Raw genomic sequence first — 25,866 nt, forward strand, 5'->3', positions numbered from 1 at the left:
ACATCAACAAACACCAGGCTAGTTTATAAGCTGACAGGTTTCTATAATGTAAACTAAAGTGCTTCATTCCCAGCCTGTCGAATGGTGATACAAAATGTAACACAAAAAAATTCAATATGTTCACCTTCATTCCCAGCCTGTCGAGTGGTGATACAAAATATGACAGAATGAGATTCTATATGTTCAGCAAGTATTAAGGCTTTACTCAATATCACAAGACTTTCTCTCACATTCTTTCTCTCAAAGATCTAAGTTTTATGAAGAACCAGGCACAAAACCAACCACTAAGGAGTCCATTTACAAATCACACTGCAACAGACTTAAAGAGAAACCCTATGATGATCATTGCTCTTGGTAGTTTGGTGCTGGAATCTTTTTGGAGCATCAGTTTGTGCTTTCCGACCTATAAACTGTTACTCCATTGGCCCCAAACTGGCATGACAAACACTTGTGTGTGAGATACGTTCATGGTGCCGAACAGCACACACACATACACACAAGTGACAGTTGGTTGGTTTGATGGGAAAATCAGTATCAAAGGACACGGTAATCGTCACCATTCCACGATCCTTATGAGTGTCCCCTGTGATGAGAATGAGGGGTGTCTCTGCGAGTTGGTGCCCCAGTCCTTGTGTCTACCTGCGGTCTATCCAGGGACAGGGCAACATAGCTATTGATTACTCATACAATTAGAGGGCACATTTAATCACAGGCTATAGGCCACATCAATATCTCCCCTAAACACATGTGGTGAGTAGCGATGACAACAGAATGACTGGGTTAAACCATCTCGTAAGATGCCCTCTGTTGGGAATCGCCACAGATATGCAGGTATGTTTTGTCCAGAGGGACCAGTAGCTTTAAATATCATATCAATAACGTTTGGGAGGATTGTTAGTATGCTGATCAGATCCCTCAGGTCTTCTTAGTCTTTTATATTATACTTTTACATGTGTTTTAATCACAAACTTGCAACTAAAATATTAGACAAAAAATTATCACTTAAATATAATCTCTTCATAAAGTGAATTCTACTAGTTTGCCAAGTTTTAAATTCATTCCTTTGTTGCATGGATATTTTGAATCTCTGTGTTTGATACTGAAATTTTGGGTTGATTTTGTCACCAAATCTTGCAGTTCAATGTAGCAAAAATGTGTTTATATATGAGTTAAATATACAGAAAAAATGTTATTCTGATTAAGAGGAGAGTTTTCACTCAACCAATCATATACATTTGTATGTCCATCTTCTTACAGGTTATTTATTGTTACACTTATCATTCATTAGGCTGCTGTACAACTTATGTATCGTAGGCTACAAAAGTACAGTGGCTTGGATATTTATTGTTACACTTATCATTCATTAGGCTGCTGTACAACTTATGTATCGTAGGCTACAAAAGTACAGTGGCTTGGATATTTATTGTTACACTTATCATTCATTAGGCTGCTGTCTTATGTATCGTAGGCTACAAAAGTACAGTGGCTTGGATATTTATTGTTACACTTATCATTCATTAGGCTGCTGTACAACTTATGTATCGTAGGCTACAAAAGTACAGTGGCTTGGATATTTATTGTTACACTTATCATTCATTAGGCTGCTGTACAACTTATGTATCGTAGGCTACAAAAGTACAGTGGCTTGGATATTTATTGTTACACTTATCATTCATTAGGCTGCTGTACAACTTATGTATCGTAGGCTACAAAAGTACAGTGGCTTGGATATTTATTGTTACGCTTATCATTCATTAGGCTGCTGTACAACTTATGTATCGTAGGCTACAAAAGTACAGTGGCTTGCCTATTTCTAATATGGGCAATTGTATCTATGTACTTGTCTCAAATGCCCAACGCCTATTACAATAATTACTTTATCCAACTGTCTATATGCAGATTTTTATGCTAGTCAGAATATCACACACGTTTAGATGGTAATATCAGGTTTATCTCATCTTTGCAATATATATATACATGTAGACACCTAGCCAATTGTCCATTTGAAGAAAATTCTTGACCCAAATGTGGCGGAAATTGGTGCAAATGTTTCTACATATTGTTTGTATAATCACAACAAATACTGTTCTATCTATTATCTTATATACTGTAGAGCTGGTAAAACTTGCAGGGGAATTAATTTTGGTATATTGGTGGTCATCAAAGATAGCGCAAATCAAATACCCAGCAAATATTTAACATAAATCAAAGTGTAATAAAATCTATGTTATGTATACCTGTATACACAGATACCAATGCATGTACAAAAATTAATCACTGTGAAACAGTCCAAACTTGAACATTAGACCTGGGAAAATACTATATAGTACTGTATACCTTAGTTTAAATGTTTGACACTGTAAGTGATAGTGTATTGTCATTGTAATGTTATCATTTTCTGTTGTACTATGATATAAGAACATCTGTTCTACAAACTGGCTTTATTTACACCAGTCATAATGATGATGATTACTGTTTCAAATTAACATACACATATACATGAATATAATCATGACTGTATCAAGAAAAAATCCAACTGTTTTTGAAAATATCTAAGATACTGTAAACCTACATATTTTTGTGGTGATCTTATTTTACTAAGATTATTATTACAGTTTCTGTTTTTAAATATAACAATAACTGTAGATGCACCAATTCATTACTTCCCATATTTGCCAAACATAATATTGCAGCAAAATTTGACAGCACCGGCCCCCAAAACATGTGGTCACAAATCTTAATATGTAGGCTTTGATTCTATTCTTCCTAATTCTAAAAATGTTATAAAATACTAAAAGTTCTTGATCTTTAAATCATCAAGTTCAAAGTAAAAAAATTTCCAATTTTTAGGTGTTGATTTTTAAGTTTATATGCTGGTTTTAAATCTAAAGGTCCATTAAACCTGGACGTTCTATTCCATCATTTATCTGTCAACAGGATAAACTGCCGATAAATTGACATCTTAAACAAGACTTCTCAACAGAGCCTCTCTTCTACATGATTCTTCATACAGTCACTCCCATTTTCAGACATATGTTTTCTACAAATCTTTCAAATTTTTGGTTTATTTTAAATGCCCAAATAGTCCATACAAAAGAGCAAATCAAAATACATATACCAGGTGATACTGTCAATGTGTCATGTGTCCAATTTACCATATTATGAGTATATCTAGTCACCAGGTTTAACTTTGCCATGCAGTGTTGGAACCTTATTTTAGCTATGTTATATTGTTGCCAGCCAAAATCTGTTATGAAGTGTAACTAATAAAGAATTAAAAAGATGTCAATTGAATAAACAAAAAACTATCTCATGACAAAAATAGTGAAGATTACCTTCTGGCGAAAAAAATACTTTTTGGATTTGTATGCATGTACTTGCATGAATTTCACAATTGAAACAAATTCACAAAAGTTAATTGCTGTGAAATAAGAGACTGATAGAAACAATTATAGTGTGGAATCATATAGTTTGTTTCACAAAAGTCAATGGCCACCAAACTTTTAACATGATGTGATAATTCTCAAAAGTTGGCTGGTTTACAGTACATGTACTTGTAGGAAGAATGAACCTGTAAATACAGTACTGTTTTTGTATTGCCACCCATGGTACCACCATTAACTTGATCAAATCATATTTCTGGGCACTTAAATGCCTCCATTGTAATGCCAAACTCACATACCACCTTGCAGTTCATTTCTGAGTAGTATTTATTTAGTCAGTTACATTATTATACCCATCTTCCTTTTATTAAACATTCGTTTTGGCTTTCCTTCTGTTATTTGTGCCAATTTTTCCACCATTTGATGCTTCCACGTGTCCGAGTGTGTGTCGTGTGGTTGGTAATTTTTATCTGCTTTTAACTTTGTTTTTAGTTTTTTGTTGCTAGTTCATTTTTTGGCAGTTTTGAATTTTTTTAAAACTTTGTTTACTTATTCACAATTTCCACACAGCCAAACCCTCGCTTGGTGTTGTCCAGGGTTAAATTGGCCAGAAGTTCTTGCATTCCTTGGGGTCTGCCTTCAGGTAGGGACTTCATGCCGTCGGTCACTGATCCCTTTCGTGACCTCCGGTGCACCAGGTGGTGCTGTTGGTTGGTGCTGCCTTGATGCTGGACCTCTTCTTTCGAACTCAGGTCCCGGGGTTAGGAACTTCCTCTCAGACTTGTCCGTTTCCACTGAAATTAGTGACGCACAGCTCACTAATCCTGGCCTCAATGCTGGGCCATCTTTCTTGCCTTCTCAGGTTCCTGGTCCCAGTCCTTTCTGGCCAGTTCTAGAGTTTCCTGTGCAGGGGTGCCCAGGAGGTTTCCCTCAAGGGGCTGGGTTTGCCAGCCAGGCAACAAGTTTCCGGTCCCCTCCGTCTGACCGGTCTCTGCCAGAAGGCACCATTGTGTCTTCAGCACTGCCCACTGCCTAGTCTCAGCTCCCGGAGAAAAATTCTTCTTTTACCTGCGCTCCTGGGTTTGCTGGGCTGCAGTTTAGCATTAGCAATTTGTTGGAGGTTAACTCCAATGACTAGGCTGGAATCTAGAGAGCTGGTAGTCTGGCCGGTTTTTGGGTTACAAAGATGGGTGCAGGCACTGTATTTGCATACTAAAGCTGTGGTAAGTATTACATCATGACTATTAGATTTACTTGAAAAACCTCAAATCAATTTATGTCATTATTTACTTTTAAAAGTTTTTCTGAACACCTCTTAACACTGCCTTTGTTTGAAGATCCTCCAATTTTGTTATTTAGTTAATGATAATCTCACATCCTTTTATATTGTGATTCTGATCACAGAAAACTTTTTTACCAACAGGCTTCATATTGTATGAATAATTATTGCATTTAAAGTTTTCATTCTTGAAAATAGTCTGATGACATTTCTAGGAGATCAAAATTTTATTGTGCCACCAAATTTTTTGTATCACCAAAATCTCAGTGAACAGGAAGTACTATATACTTTTCTAATGCTTAGGTTTTCAAATCCTGCAATCTCATGTCTCGAAATTCCAAAAAGTTGGCAAGTAAACTGCATAGTCCTCCCCCACAATCCAGTCCCATCTCCACCATCCTTTCAACCAGAAGGGTACCGATTATGATGTAATTTTCTCAGTCTGATCACTTAATTGGAAATATTTATTTCAATTTTGTTTTACACTACTGTTCAAAACATATACCTCACTTAGCCTGGAATCAATTCCCTGAATAAAGAATGTTCCACCCACATAACTGAGGATGAACTCCCCGTGTATAACTTATTTTCATTGCAATTTTATGCATGATTCAGGAAAATCTCAATTTTCATAATGAAGAGATGACATACATATTGTTATTAATGACATATAATCGTAGTAAACCAAAATCTGATCAGAATGGAGTAATTCCACACCACATATACCACGGTAACTTTAGTCTTCCCTGGATAGTCATAGAAGAACTCTCATTGACAATAACCAATAACAAACAAATATATCATTCTGTCATCATGTTGTAATTATATATATTTCATTGGTACATGCATTTTTTTGCAGATTTAATTTGCTAAAGTGGTAGATCAGGTTAACTAAACCAGAGCACTCATTGATTAACTTGGTTCGGACTAAGCCCAAACAGTATTTCCTATAAATGATATTTTCTTATTGATTTTGCAAACAAGATATCATGCGATTGTTGCCGGGCCCACACGCAGTGATTCCACACCGCACACAGTCATTAAAAACTTAGCAAACTTAACCTTTAATTTTTACAGCATCAATGATAAACATTTATGAAGTCAATAAAAATTAGTTTGAATTTTCAGATCTATAAATAATTTACATGCAAATAAAGCCATTTCTTAATTACAAAAAAAACAAGCAATTTTCTTAAAGCGATGTATTGATTCGTGATCCACTTAATGTTGCTGTGCCAAATAAAGGGTTTACTTTTCAACCAGCTTTCAGACCTAGTATTAAGCTCCACTTCAATCTCTTTGTTCATATTCTGATTATAAAATTGATTTCAAGCATCTTAAGACAAAAATCTAAAGTATAACACACACAACCTAAAAACAATCAATACAAAATACAAATATCAGCTTTTTCAAAATTATCATTTCATAATGTAACAGGTGCCCTTCACTATTGATATCCAATGTAACAGGTGCCCTTTAGTATCACTATCAAATATATCAAGTGCCCTTCACTTTCAATATTCAATGTAACATTTGCCCTTCAATATTGATATTCAATGTAACATGAGCCCTTCAATATTGATATTCAATGTAACAGGTGCCCTTCAATATTGATATTCAATGTGAGAGATGCACTAAGTTATCATTATTTTATGTAACAGATGCCCTTATCTATCAATATTCCTCTTAGAATAGAAGTTCTTATAAGACAACCAGCAGAAGATTTAAGTGTGACACCTAGATGACGACACTGTCACCTTCATCAAATGACTAGTGTGGAGAGTGTTAGCACTGACATATGTAGAGTACAGATATTCCAAAATATTCAAGATAATTTTGTTGTAAATTAACAACTTGAGACCTTTGGCAGTATACTCCAGTGTGATAGCACTATAAAGCCAGTTTCAGTTCTGTAATTCAAAACATGCACTCATGTTGCTCATGTCGAGAGGCCATCCTTCAATGACCCTTGCTGTCAATAGGACATTCACTAAACCAAATCCAACTTGCATTGATTTATTTCAAATTATTACTACTTGTTTTAAAATTCTTTCCCAGTGAAAATGAGTCTTATCTGGTTAATGACCTAAATCCTATTTCTCAACAAACCTGAGTGTCTCATTGGGTTGACAACAAAAATTCCAAACAATGATGTGTTATCAAGGTAAGACTTGTACATCTGTATACAACACTTATAAGACATAATAAAGAAATCTTGACCCTAAAAGCTGATTTATGATGAAAAATATTCCTTGAAGGACATATTTGTACAGTAAAAAGCAGAAAAGGAGTCCTTATGTTAGAGACAAACAGAGGACATAATGTCTTGCCAAGATCTGCCACAGAACTAGCATAATCAGAGGCAATGCCAGTTACAACCAGCTCAAAACCACGCCAACACACTTAATGAGTATTCATGTAAAACTATACAGAAACAGATTTATGGTGTTTAGTGTCACTCCGCTTCAGAAATTTGGGGTGTTTCAGGCGACAGTTCACCATCTCCAAATACGGCTGCAAACATACTTGCTCCCAAATAAACATAGGGGTAATCTGATTCCTTGAAGTCTTGCCCAAAAAAATAAATCAGTTATATGGAATTTTAGGAAATGGTTCTGAATTTCAAATACGTTTGGCACTGACTAGTAAGACAGAAGCACGTCATTATATAATTTTATTAGTCAATGAAGTAAACCAGAAATGCTTGGATGAACACCCATCCTTTACTAAAAGTCAAAAACATATCATAAAACAATTTAATGGTCTTTGAAAAACACTCATCATAAAAAAATTCAATTGCCTTAGATATACTTTTTTTTTTATTGATCTCATTCAAATTTCTGAATATATAAATATATATTATTTGTAATTTAATTTGACCCTTTAACCTTGACCTATGACCACCACCTACATAAAGTGTAGAACTTGATGTTAGGATACTATGGGATAAATATGAATGAAAGCTCTTGAGAGGTTTTCAAAATATGCTCCCTTCAAAAATAAGAAGTGTTTACACTATCAAGGTTAAATGTTAACTGTGTTTTACTTAGTATCTACCCAGGTTACCATCCTGACTTTCCCTTTGTTGAATCCTATGTCAGGCCTCTCCATTTGATATTCTGGGATGTAATGAATGGAGCAGACAACACTGACAAGAAAGAACATGCAATCATAAGCTTAATATCATCCAGCTGTACACATTTCTTTACATGTAGTCATGTAAATATCCGACAATGACCAAGTTTCACATTACATATTCCTTCGTTACATTGATATAGACCCTCACATTGATGAACCTGTGGAATATTTATGCTTACTTGGTTCTTAATGAAGTTATCATTATATGTGAAAATGCAGTTCACTGCTCATTTTGATTAAAATGGCCTGAATACTGTAAAACAATCTAACCAAAGCCTAATCCTTTAGTCTTTCCTCTCAAAGAACCTTTACATTTTCTCCACATAGAACATTTACATAGTCTTTCCTCTCAAAGAACCTTTACATTTTCCCCACATAGAACATTTACATAGTCTTTCCTCTCAAAGAACTTTTACATTTTCCCCACATAGAACATTTACATAGTCTTTCCTCTCAAAGAACCTTTACATTTTCTCCACATAGAACATTTACATAGTCTTTCCTCTCAAAGAACCTTTACATTTTCCCCACATAGAACATTTACATAGTCTTTCCTCTCAAAGAACCTTTACATTTTCCCCACCATTTACATATAGAACCTTTACATTTTCCCCACATAGAACATTTACATAGTCTTTCCTCTCAAAGAACCTTTACATTTTCCCCACATAGAACATTTACATAGTCTTTCCTCTCAAAGAACCTTTAGCATTTTCTCCCCACATAGAACATTTACATAGTCTTTCCTCTCAAAGAACCTTTACATTTTCATTTTCCCCACATAGAACATTTACATAGTCTTTCCTCTCAAAGAACCTTTACATTTTCCCCACATAGAACATTTACATAGTCTTTCCTCTCAAAGAACCTTTACATTTTCCCCACATAGAACCTTTACATTTTCCCCACATAGAACATTTACATAGTCTTTCCTCTCAAAGAACCTTTACATTTTCCCAACATAGAACATTTACATAGTCTTTCCTCTCAAAGAACCTTTACATTTTCCCCACATAGAACATTTACATAGTCTTTCCTCTCAAAGAACCTTTACATTTTCCCCACATAGAACATTTACATAGTCTTTCCTCTCAAAGAACCTTTACATTTTCCCCACATAGAACATTTACATAGTCTTTCCTCTCAAAGAACCTTTACATTTTCCCCACATAGAACCTTTACATTTTCCCCACATAGAACATTTACATTTTCCCCACATAGAACCTTTACATTTTCCCCACATAGAACCTTTACATTTTCCCCACATGGAACATTTACAATTTCCCCCCACACAAAAAAAATTTCCGCACAAAAGAATTTCCCCGCAACTTCTCCACAAAGAACCTTTAGAACTTCTCCACAAAGAATGTTTAGAACTTCCCCACAAAGAAGGAATGTTTAGAACTTCCCAACAAAGAATGTTTAGAACTTCCCCACAAAGAATGAATGTTTAGAACTTCCCCACAAAGAACTTTTAGAACTTCCCCACAAAGAATGAATGTTTAGAACTTCCCCACAAAGAATGTTTAGAACTTCCCCACAAAGAATGAATGTTTAGAACTTCCCCACAAAGAATGTTTAGAACTTTCCCACAAAGAATGAATGTTTAGAACTTCCCCACAAAGAATGTTTAGAACTTCCCCACAAAGAATGAATGTTTAGAACTTCCCCACAAAGAATGAATGTTTAGAACTTCCCAACAAAGAATGTTTAGAACTTCCCCACAAAGAATGTTTAGAACTTCCCCACAAAGAATGTTTAGAACTTCCCCACAAAGAATGAATGTTTAGAACTTCCCCACAAATAATGTTTAGAACTTTCCCACAGAGAAGCTTTAAAACTTCCCCACAAAGAATGTTTAGAATTTTCCCACAGAGAACCTTTAGAACTTCCCCACAAAAAACCTTTAGAACTTCCCCAATCAGTCCTTAAGAGTTTCCCCACAAAGAAAAAGAAACTTAGAAATTACTCACAGAGAACCTTTACAGTATCTTCATCAAGAACTTTAAGAATTTCCCCAAACAGATCTATAGAATAGAATTCTAATTCCAATACAAATTTGATTCTATAGCATAACTGTTAGGTTAAAAAAGAATCCAAGTGCAACAAATAGTTTTGGTTGCTTATGTGTTTAATTCAGCTGAACTGACTCTGTCTATATGCTACTGGTCTGTCTGTGGACAACCTGGAGAAGTCTCATGTTATAACCAACAGACAGGGGAAAAACAGGCAAGAAAAAACATATCTAAAATCAATTCTTCTTAAAATCATGTTGACTTTTTCATTTTTAATGTCATCAAATCCCTAGGATCGCAAACCTTTATGTTAATGAATTTATTAGAAAAACTGTTTTCCTTAAAATCAATATCTCCATTTTAGAAAATTAGGCAGCTTTTTATAACTTCAATTATTTTAACATTGCCTTGCAAATGGTTGTTCAAATTTTGATAAATTAGTATTCAATCTCTCTACTTCAACTAAATCGTTAACATTTGTATGAACATTGCTTCCATCATCTCTGCCATTAGAATTGCGTCTGAAATATCATAATCCTGAAATCTGTAACAATGTTCTTTTCTAAAATGATTTTTAAAGTACCATTAAACAAACAAAGACACAAATTCATATATATAAATATTGTAAAGAGCTTGTTGACATGAAACCAAGCAAGGATATGCAATATTTATTATCGTTTTAATGATAATGACAATATTATGAGTCAATTTTCTACCTTTGATATGAGCTGATAAATACAACCGAGCCCAATGAATTATACATTTGAACCACATTAACTTATCTCACTTTGTACATTTAAACTCAGGATATAGATACTTGATTTTCCTTCCCTACAAATAATTTATCAATTCTGCCTGATGCAATTCCTTTCAGCGACTTAATTATCTGGTATGAAATATCACTTTTAAAAATCCAAAGATTGATCATTCTTTTTTTTTAAATCCGAATTCAAATTGTGATATTATCTACAATTTACCTTCATTAACTTCTAAATTTATTCATTTATTTACGTATTTATGGCTAGCTCAGCTTACACGTAAATGCCACGTATATAAACATCACATGTGATATTGAGGACAGATTAGAAACCGATGAGACTTTCTCAGGTAAATGAGAAAGGGATTTGGTGACTGACTTTCTAAATGACAGTATGATGATGATGGCAAGGATGACAATGAAACTACTGAGCCAGAGGCTGACCCTTAAAACCTCTGATTGGACATGGCCTATGGAGATGTCTATAGATACACATCTCCAAATACTTTTCTCGTTTTCTATTAACAAAGACAATCAGTACTTAAAGCACATTTCTGAATTGAAAACAATGACAAAAAACATTACTGTACATGAAAAGTCTGCTTATTACATGTACAAAATCCTGACTGACTTCTTTGAATAGAAAGACTAAATGTACTTTATTTAGTCAAGGTCCGTGCGATCATTAGTTACCTGAGCATCGTTCTTTAATCAATTGTCTGTATTTTAGTACCTTTTCTTTTTGTGTGTTACAGATATATAGATATATAAACAGTATATGTATTCATGTAAGGTGTTGGATAATGAGTCCCTACAAATCAGACATCTGTATAAACCAGCCAAACACTTTGGTCTCAGAGACATCCAGTGTAGACAGTTTATACTATTTCTCGATCTTGTTTCACAGCATTATTTTAAGAGAGTGTATAAATACACTACTCTAGATGCTAGAAGATTTTAACACGCTTCCTCTCCTCCATAGATAATCCAAATAGCTGGTAATGTATGGTGCAAGATTACATTTGGGCTTTCATATTCTGTCTAAGGATTAATATATGGATGGTGCCACTGTGAACAGTAATAATCACCATTATGAATTTTCATTTACAATTAATCATCATAGAAATAATTACCAAACAAACATGTAAATGTTGTAACCCTGATTATGAGTAATTCTATTACGATAACATGTATTAGTCTAGATATTTATTCATATTGGGTTCGAATCTGTCCAGCAGATGGCAGACGTGAAAATGTTTGATTCATACATTCTCACGTTAGAAATGGTTGTTCAGGGTTATGGGGAGTATGACTTTTGTGTACTGTATAACAGATATTCTGACCATTTCAGGCGCATATTGATACAATTTGAGCGAAAGAAATAATAAAAATGTCATTCCTCCATCGTAAACGCCCATTGTAATTGTAAGGAAATTCTATCACACATTGTTTCCTGGTGTTTAGAGGGGTCGGGAGGTGATCTACATACAACTTGATGGCAAGACCTACATTTGTCACACATTCCTAATTTATTACCTTAATTCATGATAAATAATTCATCTTTAGAAAATTGTACAAACATGATGGATTCATTTTTTTATTGTTATTTCCAACAAAAGGATATATATTACCAAATAGCATTTTTCCTAGAATCTATTGATAAGTATTGGTGGTAACATACTTGTCTTTTACCTGAACATCCAGGCCTCAATTTCCACACTGGATGTGAAACTAAGGTATGGCATCGGCCCCAGAGTCACCTGTCCAAAGGTACAGCATCAGCCCAGAGTCACCTGTCCACCTGTATGGGTTTCCTTACTCTACTTTCCAGACAAAACATTAACTGGGATTTAAAGTAGGGAGATAGGCTTATCACAGGACAATATTATGACACCCCAGTAGATGAGGGTGCACTTATTTAAGAGAAATTGTGGGGCTTAATAATACCAGATTAATAGGGGATTGATTTTCGGTCTTGCACAGCTTGCCAATTTGTTTACAAATCATTCTTATTTACAGAATCAATTAGTTTCATTCAGTTGAAATTTTTTTAAAAATTAGATTCTTACATAATGCAGTTGTACAAGGTTCACATTTGGGATAAAAACAGGAACTCTCAGTTTTATCTTAATTCTTCATCAATTAGCATAATCCACTTTGTCACTTTTATACCACATAAAGTACACAAGTATGCTTACAACAAGGGGACAAAACTAGCATAAAACACTTTTGTTTTAAAGTAGCATATACATTTGAAATTCTTTTTCATTAAATTCAAGGAACCGTGGAAAACCAAGTGTCCAAATAAGGTTGATGTTGATTACGGGTTGGACAAAGTAGGGGTACGATAGCATGGTACAACGTGGTACAAACAGAATACTTTAATCTGTTATTTGAAATGGCAGTAATTAAACTGAACAAATAAATTTCTACTTTCTCTTTTCATTGTTATAACATCTCCAATCAAATATATTTGACCTAAGGTCTTTCTGTCCCCCCACACGTGTACACTGACCTTAATGATCTAGCACATATAGATCATATATTTTACGGAATGACAGTAAAACGAACATAAAATTTGCTTTCGATACACTACTAGAAACAGTATTAAGCTACAGATCATATTGATATGACTTTATTATGAATAAACTTAATAAATAGACTTAACAAATACACCCAGATATAGTCTCTATCAATGAAAAATACTTTCAGCACTTCATTGTCCATGCACTACATTTAGCAAAGCTAAAATTATTATGGGAAAATGGTAAATTTATTGAAAAAAAAGCATGCCATACAAATTGAATATTGAAAAATGGTAATTTACTAATTGTTTTAAGTATATTGGTTGAGTCATCATTCAATTATTTATATCCATATTTATGAAGTGTTCAATATAATGGAACATTAGTTGTTGTATATTACAGAAGTTTGATCTACTTCTGGTTTTTTTTTACCATAACATAAATACCCATTTCCCTGAAAACTGCACCAAATGACCCCTTTTCTAGCCAAGGTAAGACTTTGTAAATGTTTAATTTGTTTTTCCCAATATATTGATCTAGTAGTAACTGGGTTACCAAAAACATCATTGTAATAACACTGCCAAACATCTAAATTCCAAACAAAAGCATTCTTCTTCTAACAACTGTACCGTGTAACATTATAAATTGTTACAACTTTGTATACCTCACAAGGACTCTAATGGTAAACTATACAGCTAGACTAATATCTGCCAGAAAAAGTACTTCCTGAGAAATTTGCTTCCTCTAAAAGCTATAAAATCCAGCTTCATTGTATATTTGCATATTGACATTTTTGAGATTTGTGATCATCAGATATGACGGGGAAACAGCCTTTTTCACACCTGGTTGTGAAAGATAATCTAATTTTACAATGTGTGGTTAATGCTTACCTAAGATAAACTCGGGATTGGCTATAAATTCAGTATCACTGGCTTCCAGTTTGTGTTCACCCCCTGGACTGTAAAACAGGGTAACAATCAGAAATCTTTGTAGTTTTCTCCTATTTCTTTTCATTTTCATTAGATCAATAATCAAAATTCATATTTCAAATATACAATATCGCCATTTATTTGCCTTACATGGCATTCGATGGGCCTTTCCCATGGTGCTCAGTGAGGTAGCTATCTGCTACTACAAAAAGTCCTTTATTCACGATGACCCGGGCTGTTAACAGGGCGATGAATCAACACAAACAAGAAATTTGTCCATTTTGAGTTTCTAACTTAAGTGATGACATCCATCATAACTTTTAAAAAATAGATTGGAAAATTTACAAACATCAATAATTTCTGCTTAACTTCATTTTGATTTTTTTTTTTATCAAATCAGTCTTTAAAATTTTAGGGGATGTATTTCTGTTTGATATTTCAATATGATGAACATATCTAGTCATAGTTTTGCAAATAAAAGAAAACAGAATTTCACAAAATATCATCAAAGCATTAACAAAATTAAGTGACATGATTTCAGCTACCGCAATTTTTTTCAGGGGATTCACTAAAACCTTAACATGTAAAATTAGCATTCAAGCTGACAACAAAAGATATCAGAATGCGTGTGGTGTGATGATACGAGGAGATTCACTTTACAGCTCAGCAATCATTACAAGTGTGTGGTGATGGTGGGAAAGGAATTCAGTTATAAAACTAACCAGTCATTTTCACAGACAGGGTCGGTGTGTGTGTGGTGGTGATGGTGGTATACTGGTGGCTGAGACTGGAAATGAAAAAGATTCTCCTCAATGCTTACAACTGATGAAGAAAATGTAAATTCATCCCTGCTACTAAGTATTATATGCCACATGGCAAAATAAACATTCTCCATCCTTGTCCACACTTCGGCTTTGATGATATCTTGCTGACAAATACAGTTAGCCAAAAGATTCCCGTTTCTATAACAGTGTTTTTTTTTCTCCCTTCAAAAAGTACATAATTAATGTTCCATATGCACCTAATCAACATGTTAGAGGTCGTTTGTAAAATGTGTCTGAGAGTTATCAGAACAGCACCCCCTAGTGGAAAGGGTGTCCTTTAGAATAAGTCCAGACAACCTGTGTTACTTCCAAGATCTGCTGAATTTTAAACACCTGGTCAGAACAACTTCATTCTAGTGGCATCAAACCATTCACCTATTATTACCACAACTTCTCTTGAAGTTTGATAGACATTTATTCATAAATATTACAGAAAAAAGTAAGCTAAACATGAAATTGATTTAAAATCTTTTTCATAGAAAGAAAATATAGCAAAAACATATTAAATGTTACATGCAGTTTGAGTTTTATGACTGTAATAGTTGTAATTTGAATCAAATTTACGTTTGATGAATAAATATTGGTAAGCGAAGTATGAGAACATTTACCACTTGTACTAGTCTTGACTGAGCAGCCCCCAAGTTCCCCATTACACCAAAGGTTTGGCCAACAGATTTCACTATATAGTCTTACCATGGTGAGCTTCAGTAAAGCCCTGGACCAATTTACTTTAAATCTTGTTAGAGAAAGGATAACTTGTTTACCTGGACAACTAATTACAGGTGGTATTTGCATCGCTGGCACAGGTAGGTCTCAAAGATCTAATCATTTAATCTATAACTCACACTAGGAGAAAGCCTGATCGATATCTACAAGGTATTAAACACATAGCTTTTTATGATTACATGTTTAGTATCATAGTAACAGGAATTTTCCAGGAAAGTTCAGGTCAATATTCCCACAGTATGAACATTAACTTTTACCTTGAAATCAACCGTCAATCAGAATAACCTGCTAATCGACAAAAAACACAGAGATTACCTAATCTACAAGATAATTAGAATAAATTACCGTTTTTTTTGCAGACAGAAATCACCAAAGAAAAGCTATAAATCTGGCAGGAAGTCAATGTTTTTGAATTAGAGGAAATGATCATGTGATATTTCGAGACAATTGATTGACTAAAAAACATCCATCTTTCAATATAAGAGTGTGTCAATATACCAATGAGGTTAACATTGCATTTGCCACTATTACAGGCTTCACCACATACACTAGACTACTAAATTTTTATTATACATACCTCACCATTATCAATTTGAATATTTAAATTAATACTGAATTTACATAGATTTAGTTACAGTAAACAGTTTAATCAATTTGATAATCTCAACATGTTTGACATTTTGGAACATGGTCATGAATGAAGTCATCATCTATGACCTTTATTTTGTTTTTCCGTTTAATATATTTAGGGTGATAAAAATATACTGTTTTACCTGCATGTACAGGTATGTTTATATTAAAAGTGAAACTGCTATTTATCATGTTCAATTGCTCTAAATCACCAACTCTGATTGAAGCAGCAACACCATGTGACCAATCTTAAGTCTGTTACAGACCCATTCAAAAATAGAAAAGGTGTTGTAGATCATTTCTAAAAATAGATTAGGTAAATTCCAAATACCAATTCTGTGATTCTCTTGCAAGGTCCAATTTAAGAATGAAATCTACCTCTTTAAACACAAAAGCTCTAACTGGAAGAGAAAAAAAAAATAATTAAGAGATTATTAACTTGAAATAGTTTATGGATAGAGCATTAAGATTTTAGAATTTACTTTATCTATTTTATAATTGACAAACCTGCTCTTTGTGAGGATGAGTACTCTTAGTCACTTCACTAAATGTTATTCAGATCAGGTGCATCAATCTGGGACCCTTTTTGAAGTCCATAATTGCATAATATTAACAGACAATTTTTCATGAAAATTCAAAGAGAAATAGTTATTTTATCAAAAAAAGAAATTAAGACTAGAGTAAAAATTAGTCACAACTTCCTTGGCTCCAACAACAAATGTAACAAAACATAAGTCAGCTGATAAATACACTGAAAATTAATTAGTGATACAATTAAGACTGGTTGTTATTTAAAAAACAGAAAGCAGGTATACATAGATTTAACCCTCCAATTCCATAGATGAAAGGTGTAAGGATTTGTATGTTTGCCTTATTGTTTACCTGTAATACCAGCCCAAAGCAGGCAGAGTAACATCAATTGTAAGCACTGCAGCGACCTTGTGAACCAACAGCATCAGTACACTTAGTAGTGGGGGAGGATTGAGACTTGCTTGCTATTGTAATAAACACAGTCTTTGAAATTTTTTGAAGGCTGGTATTTATTGTTAGGCATAAACGTCAGAACACAGGGTAGAATAAGGGACAGGCTCTCTGATGTATTGCGTAAGCAATGTTTCCAAAAGTAACATTCTGGAATTGAGTCTGATTCATTAAGAAAATGTCCAATTCCTTTAAAGAGTATTTCTTCCTATCTAATGTCCAATTGGGAATATTCTTATTTTATATAGAACCAATTCCTCTGAAAGTGCTCACTTCTTAATTCTATTCAACTAAGTGATGTTGAAGAATAATAATTGGTATATCTTGGCTGTGTGCTGCTCACATTGTGTGAGTATTGTATAGATGTGTAAATTATAGGTATATTGTGGCTGAGTTCTCCTCACAATGTAGGAGTATTAATATGATTTGTAGCTGAACCCTACTCACAATGTAGGAGTATTGATATAATTTGTAGCTGAGTCCTACTCACAATGTAGGAGTATTAATATAATTTGTAGCTGAATCCTACTCACAATGTTGGAGTATTGATATAATTTGTAGCTGAGTCCTACTCACAATGTAGGAGTACTGATATAATTTGTAGCTGAATCCTACTCACAATGTAGGAGTATTGATATAATTTGTAGCTGAATCCTACTCACAATGTAGGAGTATTAATATAATTTGTAGCAATGTAGGAGTATTGATATAATTTGTAGCTGAATCCTACTCACAATGTAGGAGTATTAATATAATTTGTAGCCGAGTCTTACTCCCAATGTTGGAGTATTGATATAATTTGTAGCTGAGTCCTACTCACAATGTAGGAGTATTAATATAATTTGTAGCTGAGTCTTACTCCCAATGTTGGAGTATTGATATAATTTGTAGCTGAGTCCTACTCACAATGTAGGACCATTGTAGATATATATATATATAAGTAGCCTTTGAATGTGAAGTAGTAATAAGCCTCTAGACAGAATGGAATGCTTACATCCTGATAAAACACTGGAACATAAGAAAGGGAGAAAAAAGTGTTCTCTGATCATGCTAATGATTGGTATATATACACGTAGCAGACAGACGCAGGATCCATCACACACTATCTAGGGTTTATAGGTCAGGGAGAAAAGTCGTAGTAATGTGCTGATCAAGGACACGACTTTCTACCTTTGTATATCATTGTGTCTAGGAGGGAGCTGGAAAGGGGGATAAGGGATTGAGGGAGGATCTGTAGTCATCATACAGCTGTTTTTCATCAAATAATTCTGAATTAAGCATGTGGTACAGATATTTCTAACAAGGCATATGGAATGGGTTTTTTTTCATTATTTGCCACTGTTTACTGATGCTACTGATGTGCACTTCCCTGAAAAATATGTAACTGTTATGTTCAGAAGATTAAGAACAAATCAAATGACATCAGCTTTATATAAACTTAAAGAGAAAGAGAAAAATAATCAAGATTTCAAATTTCTGAATTTAAATAGAATTCCTAAAGGAAGAACTGCTGGTCTTTGATGCAATACTATAAGGGTTGTTTTTATGGTTCTAATTTTGGTAGTTTCACAAAAAGCTTTTAGCAAAATTAATGTATTTTTCAAGGAAGTCATGGCCACGCTATAGATTTTCTTCCCTATCTTTTTTTTTTTTTAAGATACCTACTTCTATATTTCAAAACTATTTTCAAAGTAGTGAAGCGCTAAGAAATAGTCCAAAACCAAAATTTCATGAAATATGGATGTGTTGTTGATCACAAATTGATAATAACACATTTTTACTTGGCAGCTATGATTAAAAAATGGCCGTATCTCCATTTTTCTAATGTAACATAATAAGAAGAACATGTTGTTTGAAGGATTATTATCCATTTCAGAAAAAATTGACCTGAATTTTAAAATACCGAACAAGTTTACATGTACTTTACCTATGTGTTTACATGTGAGCATATGAAATACATCAAAATTCACATTGATCAAAGATCCTTTTTTACTGTCCCTTGCAACATTGAAAAATAATTTGAAAAATTCAAAAGTCTCAATAAACAACCAAAAAGATTATATGATCAAATCAAATACTATTGTTTATTTAATTCAGTTGTAAATGAACACTGAAATATATTTTCTGTTTTTGTGTTGCATATTTTTGTTTTCGGGACTTTATTTCAATGCAAAAAAAAATATTAAAAATAAAATCAAAGGGAGGTAACTCTAACACTGAACATTAATAAGTATCTAAGGGCAGCATACCTCCTTAAGTGATCAATGTATGCCTGTCTGACAGACAGAGTCAATGATGTTTCCAATACAACCCTGGAGACACTAAGTTCCCCATCGAGATCACACAGGAATCGATAACACAAACTCACAAACTCAGAGGTACCTATTTAACATTGATGAGTTGGTATAGGTTATTTGTCGCTAATTCTACCTTCAACATTTTAAACAATTACGTTTAGCAATGTATTTAACTCTTGTGAACCATTTAAAGCATCGAGTGAGTGTTTGTGTTGACGGATAAAAAGTTTTACAAAGATGTCTTTATAACTGTAATTTTGCTCCATTGTAGGCCCTGACATGAGTCCAGGAATTTACATAAGCTTCTGGATGTAAGGCTGTGACACTTCTAACAACTCTCACACAAACAAATGTCCCAATGGACCGAAGGACACTGCCAACACCTCAACCAATAAGGACAACAAATACCATTCAGAACATGGAAAAGAAAATTGTGTTATATATCAACAGAAAGGCACAAAAGTGAGCACAAAAGTGATTCAGTTTGTGTGATTTAAAAGGAACCGTTCTTACAATGGAATGAAATTCTGCTGTTTGTGTACAAAATGATTTAGCCACTAGGTTTACAGCTGTATTTTAGCCGAAGGTAGATATGTGGAATAAGTAGTATACTCAGCATGTTGTGGAGTTGATTAATTTTCCCAGTTGTGATTTCAAAAGGTACTATGAGTGTAACAACTTCCAGAGCAACTTTATGCCTACTAGGACACATACTCACAATGTGTTTCTTCGTAATTAACTGATATTAATTTCAATTTGCTGTAGGTCATATACACAGTTTTCCTTCATTTAATTGTGACATATTTTTTCTCTCTCATGAATCTTTGTGCTCGAAGGAAATTAATGATTTTCTAATCAATATAACCAATATGCTTTAGGGAAATGACTTTTAATAGATTTGGGAAAAATTCATGCAGAAAGTGGCATCATTCTTCAAAATGAAACTGAGTGCAGAACAGGATTCTTTCAACTCTTACATAAAAATGTCTGGAATAGCCATGATTTCTTCATAAAATATATTTACGAAGTGATTTTGTGGAATATAAACAAGCTGTTGTGAATATGATGCTGTGGATGATTTATGCAGAATTATAAAAAAAGCCATGTGATACAACCCTGTGATATATTGTGATAATGGTGGTTATACTTCTGTGATAGCCAAGTAAATACAGCGCCAACAGTGTATGAATAGGTGAAATTAATGCAATTTTGGGAATTAATGGCCAGCCTGGTTACTTACAAGGGTAAACAGTCATTAATTGGATGTAACAGTGTCGAAACCCTGCCATTTAATATCTTCGTATGTCCGACTAGTGCTTATAAATAAATTGATTATAGATTGTTACAGATAACAAGAGGATACGTTACGACATTTCCGAAGTCTACGTGTGTAATTTTATTCATTATACGGCCATTATACATGGTGCCAAAGACTGATTTCATCAGATTGATCACTAAGGGGAGATAATACAGATTCTGTCACGACTTCCCGCTACATGTAATTCCCTGTTACTGATGGTATTGAACTGAGTACGGAGCTCTCCCGCGGGAGAGATTAAAACTGGTCATTATTGATGCAAGTTGACAGAGAGTAACAGAGAGTGTATAGACAGGTCCTAATTGGAGCTAGTGGTGCGGGTTTCCAGCAGCCGCAGCAGTATCAATACAGAGGACCAGACATCTATAGTCAACCGGTGACAGACAGACGTCGGCGTGGAGATGTCGACTAAACATCTGACTATCATAGCGTTAGTCCACACTGTACTCATTTTCCCAAACCTTCCAAATTTAGTAAGAGCAATACCCGGTATCACTGAAATCACATCTAAACCCCTGGAGGGTAGGGACGGAAGAGATGGGGCTGGGGATGAAAGTGAATCCCTCTCTGAGACAACAAAATTACAGTCAAATCTGTCAAGCAATATACAGGCTGAAAAACCAATATCATTGTCTCCTTCCAATATGTCGTCAAATGATAGAACAGCCTCCCAGAATATATCCTATTCACTGATTTCCACTCTGCTGCCTGTATCGGCTGCATTAAAGAGTCCAAGTAATTTTACTACAAGCACATTCCAGTCACAGCAGCCATTCCTCAATGTGTCCCCAACTCCGTCGGCTAGCCTCTCCCCTCGTATTGTCAATGAAACCTTCCAGATCTTCCTTAACCCGCCATCAATCAATGGGCTGCAAGTGAATACTAATCACACCATCATCTTCAACTGTACTACGACATCAGGCTGGAGTGCGACGACGACACATCAATATGATGATAATAATAATGCTAATACCAATACGACGAACAACGGTTCTTCTCTGCCACCACACCATGCGGCCTCTGTCCAGAACGTTGCCACTGACGGCAATGGCAGCACTACTCCTATAACAAGACGTTGGTACGAAGCCGTCATTCAAACCAGCAATGGCAAAGTGGCCAAGTTGTACAAATGGGACAAAAATAAGAAACGGAGCAATTACTATGACAATAGTGACTATCTTTATGACAGAATTCGAATGCATGTTCGTCTCAATGAGGAGTATAACTTTACCGTAGAGGCGATGCATATAGGTTATGTGACCATGTCAGTTACACTGTTAGATCTCGACAGCGAACAAGCAGCTAAAGAAGGGGTATACAAAGCATTATCCCACGCCAAACTCGCCATGGCTACTGTTAGGGCAGAAAAAACAGCAGACTTTGTGTTTGATTGTTCTGCGGCCGCGGTGGCCATTCTCATCAGTTTTGGAATCGGATGTGTTACAGACACTGAGAGTCTAAAACGTCAGCTCAAATACCCAATGTCCATTCTCATTGGCGTATGTTGTCAATTTCTTCTAATGCCAGTGGTGAGTATAGATTTGAGTCAAAATAAAATGATAAAACACAAATCTATGGGTTATATAATACATATATATATATATACATATAAAGTCAGGATATCATTGAGCATGATATGTTAAATACCTAAATGGGAATGGCAAAGTAATGAATATTTACTGACTAACAAACACTTGTAGTATTATCATAAATCATAAAATTCTGTATCATATGAATAGGTTTTGATATTATGTTCTTCTGGTACATACTACTTGAGTACCATAAAGTGATATCAAAAGTACAGATGAGTATGTTATAGTGAGTATACTGGATATTATATATATCCTAGTTTTCCATTATAGATGACTGTATTACAGTGAGCATATAAGATATTATATATAATAGTTTACTATTAAAGATGAGTTAAGACAGCGAGTATATTGAATATTACATCTTATATAGCTACCATAGATAAGTATATGATAGTGAATATTCTAGATATTATACATAAAAGTTAGTGTTTAAGGGTCAGTTAGTATCTGTTTTATGAGTATGAATATGATACAAGGTGTATGGTTACGTGAGTATAGTGTATAAGTATGACTATGATACAAGGTGTATGGTTACGTGAGTATAGTGTATAAGTATGACTTTGATACAAGGTGTATGGTTACGTGAGTATCGTGTATAAGTATGACTATGATACAAGGTGTATGGTTACGTGAGTATAGTATATAAGTATGACTTGATACAAGGTGTATGGTTACGTGAGTATAGTGTATAAGTATGACTATGATACAAGGTGTATGGTTACGTGAGTATAGTATATAAGTATGACTTTGATACAAGGTGTATGGTTACGTGAGTATAGTGTATAAGTATGACTATGATACAAGGTGTATGGTTACGTGAGTATAGTGTATAAGTATGACTATGATACAAGGTGTATGGTTACGTGAGTATAGTGTATAAGTATGACTATGTTACAAGGTGTATGGTTACGGGAGTATAGTGTATAAGTATGACTATGATACAAGGTGTATGGTTACGTGAGTATAATGTATAAGTATGACTATGATACAAGGTGTATGGTTACGTGAGTATAGTATATAAGTATGACTTTGATACAAGGTGTATGGTTACGTGAGTATAGTGTATAAGTATGACTATGATACAAGGTGTATGGTTACGTGAGTATAGTGTATAAGTATGACTATGATACAAGGTGTATGGTTACGTGAGTATAGTGTATAAGTATGACTATGTTACAAGGTGTATGGTTACGGGAGTATAGTGTATAAGTATGACTATGATACAAGGTGTATGGTTATGTGAGTATAGTGTATAAGTATCAGATATGAATCTGGCATTAAACGGTAATATTGAGTACATGATACACAAGGACTGCTACACTACAGCAACAAATGAGTCCTGCTTGTGTCTGAAAACGTCAAATCACCACATCTCCTTGAGAGTTGATGTAGAAATCAATACAATTGAATGTTTCTATTGTTAAGTATAAATGAAATCAATACCAAAGAAAATACCAGATCAAATCCAAGTCATGTAAATCATTACCTTACAGGTAACTCTGTATGACTTCAGCTACCTCTGTCTTTATATGAAACATGAGTAATTCCAAAGAAAAAATTTTCTGTTTGTAATCATTCTAAATACATACTGCAAATATTTTCTTAGCAAATGACAAAAGTGTTACGTATAGGGTCTCACGTCTCAAATGGATGAATCTGACAATTTAGTAACAATTTTCTCCTTCAATCCTTATAACCCTTTAACACTGTCTTGTTGATTTATAAGAAAACTCATCCAACATTTATTTGAAAATTTGTATTGCTGTTCTAAAAAAAAAATCTAATCTTATAGGGAGTTCACAAAATAAGATGGTAGGCTGAGACAGAAACTCTTACTCACAATACAGCTATACATTAAGGATGGCTAATGCTGACAGTAAACTGCTACAACAGGAAAAACAAATGACAAAATGGCAGAATTATGATGATAAACAACTATGTTGGAATTTTGGAATAAAATCAAGAGCGATTTTTTTTTATGCATAAAGACATCTGTTTAACATTCTATAGCAAAATCAGGATAAAAATCCAATAGTAAATGTTGGCCATACATGAATTAGTTGTCCTGTTCTCCTCCATATGTCTCTCCATAGCTCGACTCCTTCTTCCTAATCCTAATCAGATAATCAATACACGCTAGGTTTATATAGCTGTGTTAAAACTGTACTGATGCACAACAATCTATCTCACAGAAAAATCTCCCCAGAAAATACTTAAATGTCGCATCAGCTTCAGCATAATTTGACACAATTTTCAAAAAAAGAGGGAAAAGATGCAACCAACACAGGCTTGTAGTCAGACAATCTTGATGGCCGATACTTAAGTAGTATTGATGCCTGTGTACTGGATAACAGTGAAGTTTCCTAATACAGAGAACTGTCTAATTTGATATCCTTTTGAACATAACAATGCAGTCAGATAAGACAGGATCCTGTCAATTTGGGTCTATATTGGAAATTACAATAGGTCTTATCACTAAATTTGTTGGATAAATCTGGATTTCAGAAGCTCAAATATCATAAGACATATTATAGGATAACACAGGATGTCAAAATACTCAGGTTTCAGATTTGATAGATTGTTGGATTAGACAGGTATAAGATTTTAATATCCAGGATATCAGAATACTCAGAGGAGTCAGATTTGATTAAACAGGATATCAGAATACTCAGGTATCAGATTTGATTAAACAGGATTTCAGAATACTTAGGTATTGAATATGAGTAGAAAGAGTGTCAGTACACTCAGGTATCAGATTTGACAGCTTGTTGGATTTGACAGAATGTCAGAATACTCAGGTGTCAGATTTGACAGATTGCTGGGTTAGACAGAATGTCAGTATACTCAGGTGTCAGATTTGACAGATTGCTGGGTTAGACAGAATGCCAGTATACTCAGGTGCCAGATTAGACAGATTGCTGGGTTAGACAGAATGCCAGTATACTCAGGTGCCAGATTAGACAGATTGCTGGGTTAGACAGAATGTCAATATACTCAGATATAAGATTTGACAGATTGCTGGGTTAGACAGAATGTCAATATACTCAGATATAAGATTTGACAGATTGCTGGGTTAGACAGAATGTCAGAATACTCAGGTGTCAGATTTGACAGAATGTTGGATTAGACAGAATGCCAGTATACTCAGGTGTCAGATTAGACAGAATATCAGTATACTCAGGTATGAAATTTGACAGACTGTTGGATTTGACAGAATGTCAGAATACTCAGGTGTCAGCTTAGACAGGATGTCAGGATACTCAGGTGTCAGATTGATAGATTCTTTTATCACTATACTACTTAACTGTGTTTGAGGAGGGTACCTTAAGCACTAAGAATGTCAACATAACCATATACTAATAACCTTTTATTATAAATGGGACAAAAATGTGTATATGAAAATAATATCTCATTCTTTTTTTTTCTCAAAAAAAAAAGAAAAAAACATATCATCACTGTCTTCATCTTATCA

General features: G+C 34.2%; 1 protein-coding gene across 1 annotated transcript in view; it reads left to right on the plus strand.

Moving 5' to 3' along the window:
- LOC132556998 (uncharacterized) overlaps positions 1 to 25,866 on the plus strand; it is a 60,169-nt gene that overhangs the window by 17,049 nt on the left and 17,254 nt on the right. Inside the window, exons 2-3 of the mRNA XM_060221462.1 lie at positions 19,756 to 19,946; positions 20,823 to 22,331. Of these exons, the coding sequence (XP_060077445.1) occupies positions 21,204 to 22,331 (1,128 nt within the window). The 5' untranslated portion in view covers positions 19,756 to 19,946; positions 20,823 to 21,203. The remainder of the gene's footprint in view (positions 1 to 19,755; positions 19,947 to 20,822; positions 22,332 to 25,866) is intronic.

This window comes from Ylistrum balloti, unplaced genomic scaffold, assembly GCF_031769215.1.
Source record: "Ylistrum balloti isolate Yb309-2 unplaced genomic scaffold, AGI_CSIRO_Ybal_v1 Utg370612, whole genome shotgun sequence".
NCBI lineage: Eukaryota > Metazoa > Mollusca > Bivalvia > Pectinida > Pectinidae > Ylistrum > Ylistrum balloti.